Source organism: Theobroma umbraticum, unplaced genomic scaffold (assembly GCF_002168275.2).
Source record: "Theobroma umbraticum cultivar Fairchild unplaced genomic scaffold, ASM216827v3 scaffold_44.0, whole genome shotgun sequence".
Classification (NCBI taxonomy): Eukaryota; Viridiplantae; Streptophyta; class Magnoliopsida; order Malvales; family Malvaceae; genus Theobroma; species Theobroma umbraticum.
The window spans coordinates 4,490,122-4,496,844 of NW_018397255.1; the positions used below are offsets into that span (position 1 = coordinate 4,490,122).

At 34.1% G+C, this 6,723-nt stretch overlaps 1 protein-coding gene across 1 annotated transcript; it reads left to right on the forward strand.

The window, feature by feature from the left end:
- Positions 1-1,081: 1,081 nt before the first annotated feature.
- Positions 1,082-5,468, forward strand: LOC110409798 (putative mitochondrial adenine nucleotide transporter BTL3). Its single transcript, XM_021419270.2, has 4 exons — positions 1,082-1,878; positions 2,489-2,792; positions 3,857-4,324; positions 5,128-5,468. The coding sequence occupies exons 1-4, from the start codon at positions 1,409-1,411 to the stop codon at positions 5,200-5,202; spliced, it is 1,317 nt and encodes a 438-aa protein (XP_021274945.1). The 5' UTR covers positions 1,082-1,408; the 3' UTR covers positions 5,203-5,468.
- The last annotated feature ends 1,255 nt before the right edge of the window (positions 5,469-6,723 follow it).

Genomic DNA, 6,723 nt, shown 5'->3' on the forward strand with positions numbered 1-6,723 from the left:
TAATTAATTATATTATTATTATTAAAAAAATTATGAAACCTTTTCAAGTGTGGAGACTAAAGTCCTTGTTTGGGTAACCTTATCCAAAGGTCTAAACACTCATCAAATTTTTGTTTTGAGAGATGTTATATTTCATGAGCATATGTTTCGTTTCAAATATTTCAATACTAATTCAAATATTTTTACTTTTTGACAAATGTATAGGATTTATCCATGTCATAATCCCATTGATGATTCTATCCAAATAACTTGAGCACCCTAACACTTTGTTAATGGTGAATTCATCATTATATTGTAGGTGGGGGAAAGGCAAGGGGTGCTGTGCGGGGCATTCAAGGTGACTTTGCAATAAGGCTTTGGAGAAAGAGATATATTCCATGAACCAATTGCACAGTTGCTGTCAGCATCATTCTTCTTAGATTGTTCCTTTCAATTGTTTTATGCCTTGCCACGCCACTACTTGGATGAACAAATATCGTACAAGGAAAAGAAAACACAAAAGGATTTCTTTCTTTTTTTTTGTTGTTTTGTTTGTTTTTCCTCTGGATTAAGAATAAAGACCGGATCGAGGAAGGTGAAGAGACCACAATATATGATTATAACAACAAAGCCAAGAGCAACCTTAAGAAATTTGATTCATAAAAAATTTGAACTGAATTCATCTATATTACAATGAACTCTATCTTGAGTAAATAGTATAATAATTTGGGTGTAATTATTTTGACAACGAACTTTAGTCTGATTTTAATTAAATATTATCATATTTAATTTGACTCAATTAGTTCAATTTATTTTATGTACGAAAGTCAAACACTTTAAGACAAATAAAAATTTTCTATTTAAATAACTTAATTACATATTTACATGACCAAACATGGAAAAAAAATCGAATTAAAAATGTACATGTTCCAATATTTTTTGAAAATATTACTTTATTTCTCACTCTATTTTTTTTTTCTAAAGTATTTGATATGTGGGAAACTGAAAGAAAGCACGTGTGTCACATGCTATTGCTATTTCACCGAACTCAAGCACCCAACAATAATATGACCTCGTCCGCTGTCATCAACCAACAGGAAAAAGAACAGGAACCCAAAAACAAAAAAGCACCGCCAACAAACGACTTCACACTACCAAAAAAGAAAAGAAGCCGAAAACTCGATGAAAGCAAAGTAATTGGCAGCCTCGGTTATGGAAGCCAAGTCGGGGAATTATCGCCAGCATCTTTCTCCATATTCCTTATCAGTATCTTACCATTTGTTCCATTCTCTCTTCTCCTTCACGCCTCTCTGACTTTCCTCTTATAACCCACTTCGATGCTTTCTCTTCCTTGATTTCCTTGGAGACCTCGCATTGTTTTTTTCTCTAGTAATTGGATTTTTTGCTATCTCTTTTTCTTTTTGATGCAATGTACAGCCCAGATCGCTGCTTGTTCATTGACTCGACTAGGACTTCACAACAGTTGAATCTTGATCGTCCATTTTTGTCAGGTGGCTTGTTTCTCAACGACCAAACACTGCCTCCCTCGATCGTTTCATTCATTTCGTTAAAGACCCAGAAATGTTTTGTTGATAAAAATGACAATTTGAGTTTGGTTTCATGTTTTGTGGGTGGTGGGAAGAGTAGTAAAACGCTGCGTTCTGTAAAGTCGAGGAGAGGTGGTGGTAAAGGGGGCTGGTTTTTATCGGTGAGTTTGTCGCGGGAGGAAGGGTATGTTGGCGAATCAGGAGAAACTTGGGGGCAAAATGGGGATAAGAATTTGGAAGAAGCGGAAGTGGTGGAAGAGGAGAAAGAGAAGTTGAAAGTAAAGAAGGGATCAGGTGCTTTGAATACCACCAAACATCTTTGGGCTGGTGCTGTTGCCGCTATGGTTTCAAGGTTTTGGCCTTTTTTTTTTTCTCTATTTTAATTTTTTTCATTTATATTTTTGGGTTATAAAGTCTGAATATGTTATGTGAAAAATGGTAGGGATGGTTTTAACTTTTATATCTGATAGAACATTAAATGACAAAAATTTTCTCGTAATTCTTGACTTTTCTTAGACTTTTTTGTTTTTGGTGCTGTTTGGCCAAGTGTGAAATGTTAAGAACTGACTAGTCAGGGAATTCTAAGTGATCAAATTATATAACAGCTTGATAAGTATGAGTGCTGGGATTGAACAGAATATAAGTTACTAGTAATGTGGCAAATGTTAAGAAGAATATGAGTTGATAATCTGATAATGGTTTAAGATTATATTCATTTTACTTAATATGTTAGGCGATAAGTTCAAATTTATTGTTGAATTGAAAGCTTTATCAAGCACACTTGTTACATGATGGTGCGGAAAAGGTTTTATGGTATACCTTTAGGTTGTACTTTTACATCTCCTATGATACAATGATATTACTCATAGTACCTTAAGTGCTTGTAATTCATCTCCAGTTGTTGAATTAGTATCTATGGAATCACATTTCCTAGCTCAAATAGTTGTTTGCTTTTGTAACAGGACTTTCATTGCTCCTATGGAGAGATTGAAGTTGGAATACATTGTTCGCGGTGAACAGAAAAACCTTATTGAACTAATTAAATCTATTTCATCCTTAGAAGGGTTGAAAGGTTTTTGGAAAGGGAATTTTATCAATATTCTTCGTACTGCTCCTTTTAAGGCTATAAATTTCTATGCATATGATACTTACAGAAGTCAACTATTGAAATTTTCTGGAAATGAGGAAGCGACAAACTTTCAGAGGTTTCTTTCTGGTGCTGCAGCTGGGATTACTGCTACTTTGCTTTGCTTACCTATGGACACTGTATGTAACAGTTTAAGACTTCACTAATTTGGTTACATATTTAGCCTCCTCTTTTTGTATTATGTGTGGTCTGGTTGGGGTGTGGGGGATTTTGTGGAATTTGATATCTTCTTGTTTGAAGTATTCATAGTATATGTTCTTAGATTTTGCTGCATGATCTGATGAGACGCAAGGATGGGACTGGAAGTAGCATGCTTCAGTGAGTTTACTCTACTTGCCCTTGTATGTAGTGTACGGAAAGGGGATGATCCTCCTCTTGATGGGTCCCGCCTCTTCAATCTTTATGGCTTAAGTGCTTTTGTATTTACTTGTGATTTCTGTCTCCAAGATTTCACATGATGCCATTGTTAAGCTGTCTCTTTTATTCATAAAACTTGGATAATAAGTCAACAATTCAGTGTCCTAAACTGAAACATGTAGTTTCTGTCCCAAGAATATTATACTTAAGATTATCTGATTTGGATTGGGGTATGGGATTTGGATGTTTTGATGTCTAATGGAAATCATGGGATGAGATATTCCCTTCATGTATGCAAGGCACTTTTAAGGAAGTCCATATTCTTTGTTATTGCATAGTAACGATTCCGCCCATTTTTCAGGACACCTCTTTAGAACAAGGTAATATCATGACTTTGGTGACTGCTACATGCCCTACTTGTACAAAAACTTTTGTTATGGATGCAAGTCAGCAACAGATTCAATTTTTTGAATACTATTTGCTTAACACTAGTCTGATGAAATTAGTTGCGTCCTGTTCCATGTCTCCAACCTACATTAGTTATTGTAATAGATTCTTTGTAATTTGATGTCTATGCCTTCTTGAGAATTCCATTCGCTTGTACTTATTCACATCTCGTGGTCAGAGTAGATGGCCTTCCCTTTTTATACCTTTTTTTGGCACAGTTGGTTACTATTAAGTTGGCTATTTGAATGGTGACTCTGCTAAAGTAATTTTGATATCTCAATCTAGGTTGTGCTCTTAATATTTGTTTCTTGATTGTGGTGTTTGGAATTGGTCTCCACTTGAGATCATTGTTAAATCACACTGTACATGCTAATTTCAGATAAGGACAGTAATGGTAGCACCGGGTGGGGAAGCATTGGGTGGTTTAATTGGTGCTTTCCGTCACATGATTCAGACTGAAGGGTTCTTTTCACTTTATAAGGGACTAGTGCCCTCAATTATAAGCATGGCACCTTCAGGTGCAGTCTTCTATGGTGTCTATGATATATTGAAGTCAGCCTATCTTCATTCACCTGAAGGGAGAAAAAGAATTCAAGACATGAAACAAGGTGGGCAGGAGCTGAATGCATTTGAACAATTAGAATTAGGTCCTATTAGAACATTACTATATGGGGCAATTGCTGGTGCATGTTCTGAAGCTGCGACTTATCCATTTGAAGTAGTGAGGAGGCATCTTCAAATGCAAGTTCGTGCGACGAAGTTAAGTGCATTGGCAACTTGTGTCAGGATAGTTGAGCAAGGTGGCATTTCTGCTCTTTATGCGGGATTGGTTCCCAGCTTACTGCAGGTACTAATTACATCTCTCTAGTAAATGGACTATGACTCTATTTTATGAATTTGTTTTATGTCTATTTGATTAATTAGATGCTCTAATTATACAAGTAATGAGTGGAATATTTAGTATTACCAAATTTAAAATGTTATTGAACTCTCAAAGGTGTAAAGCTTGGACTGCGTGGTATCTGATAGATCTGAATTTCTTTCCAGAGACAGAAATTGTTATAGAGATGCCAGCAGACTAAACTTTAAAGAACTTAAGGTTTGAAGCATATTAATGGACAAGTTTACTACTGATTTTGCGTGCATTAGTTGTTGAGACACATATGGCATGTCGAAGATAATGCAAGCCACAGCTTGAGTTTAGGAGAGCCTATGAGACTTCAAAACAAATACCCAACTTTTTAACAATTTGGTAGCTAGGGCACTTGGAATAGGAGTTAGAATTTAAACAAAAAATTGGGAGGATTATGTAATAATTTTCCCTGTCAACGTCTAGGGCATGGATACCAGGCTCAGCATTAATGCATACATTCTATGCATATTGAACTAAACAGATACAATACACGCACACACACAAAATGTGCAACTTCTTTTTAATGCAATTAACTGCAAAATTTGCAGAGAAATAACTTTTGGTTTAGTTTCTGATATGGACTTAATACCTATTTGTTATAAAATGAACTACTCATTTGATGTTTTTCATCAAGATCTTGTGTGATTCTGTGAAGCAATATAGGATTGCACCAATTTGTTGTTTCAAGTTTCTTGCTTTCTTTGTTTACTAACTTAATTCATTACATCACACTACAGGTCTTACCTTCAGCTGCCATAAGTTACCTTGTTTACGAGTTCATGAAGATAGTGCTAAAGGTGGAATTGGCATAGGAATTTTATCTACTTGACTAAAAAAATATAGGAGGGAACTATTGAGATTGAGGCTGGGGGTGGCGTTTTATTTCATAGAAGGAAACCTTGACAACTTCAAGTTTACCTGCATCAGTTTACAACACAACAGAAGGACAATAATCATTTGTAAAATTTCTATTGACATGATGTTCTTTAAACTTATTTGATAGATCAACCACTTTGAATTATTTCGAAAATAACTTTTACTTGTTTAGTAGAATTATGAGTATAATTTATTTTCTCAATGTAGAATCAATGTTGCTTGGCTGATGTTTTTGCAATCTTTTGTGTTGGCGATAAGTCTTTTGCTGGCCTTAGCCTTGGAAGTAGCTTTGAACATTGTTACAAATTTTTGTCCTTTATAACCTTTTTTTTACCTGTCAAAAATATTCTAGAATCTACAGATGTGAATTTAAATGAGCTTAGAGAGGAAATTAAATTTAAAAATTTAAACAGATTATTTATTAAATATAAATGTAATCGTATTAATTGTTTTAATCATATTATGTGTTGATTGTGATAATCATATTTAAGTATGTTATTAAACATATGGAATTATATAAAATTTAATTTGATATATTTAATGAACGTGTGTTAATCATATTGTGTGTACGTTTTTAACACATTTATTTAATTATATTGTATTCATATTTATCATATAATTGTTAATATTTTATATTTATGTATAATTAAAACACGAGATACGGGAAACGAATTTTGAGATCTAATTTTGTGTTGGGCTCAAAATAGTTGGTATTTTTGAGTTCCGTTTTGGGTAGGCCTGAAACGCTTTAGCTAGAGTTGGTTTCTTGGGCTTCTTTCGTTCCATACTAACAAATCAATTTTAAATTTAATTTAAAAGATTACACTTCAAACAGTACAATGAAATTTTAACTGCAGTAAGGCAGTTGCATCAAACTTGGCGTGGTAAAAGATAAAAAATGTCTAGCGTCCAGGGGACTAGAATGGTTTATCATGGCAATCAAATCTAATAAGCCACCTTAATTTTAAACAGAAAGTAGAACATGTCCCTCACAAGATTAGGGCAGACATGCAGAAGAGATCACTCAGTCGTTGCACCATTGTAAAGCAGTGGAGATCAGACTAGTTTACGGAGGAAATTACTCTAGTATCTAATATTCGTCAATTTGAATAGTTTTCACATGTTCGCCATGCGTATATTCACACAATTCTTCCATTACATTACATAGAAAATAAAAGCATAGGTATTCATTGAAAATTACAGAAATTCTCAGTTTGGCTCCGAAATAAAAACCATAAAGAGAAAAATAAATAATGAGTCAATAATAAATTTGGATAAATTAAAACAAGATAACATGAACAAAAGAAAGAAAGATCAGTCATATCTCTTTTGGTCATTGGAATTGTGAAGGAAATTAATGCAGAAAATTTCTCATTGGATAGACATGGACATTTTGTTCCATTTAGAATTCAGAGGACAAAATCAGCCGCCGCAGACATCATGAACTATAGATTGAG

What these genes read in the sequence shown, in the direction of transcription:
- LOC110409798 (XM_021419270.2), top strand. Translation starts at nt 1,409, where the DNA reads ATGTACAGCCCAGATCGCTGCTTGTTCATTGACTCGACTAGGACTTCA. An exon ending in TTTGCTTACCTATGGACACT is followed by an intron (nt 2,793 to 3,856) that starts GTATGTAACAGT and finishes TGCTAATTTCAG; the next exon opens with ATAAGGACAGTAATGGTAGC. An exon ending in TGGTTCCCAGCTTACTGCAG is followed by an intron (nt 4,325 to 5,127) that starts GTACTAATTACA and finishes ATCACACTACAG; the next exon opens with GTCTTACCTTCAGCTGCCAT.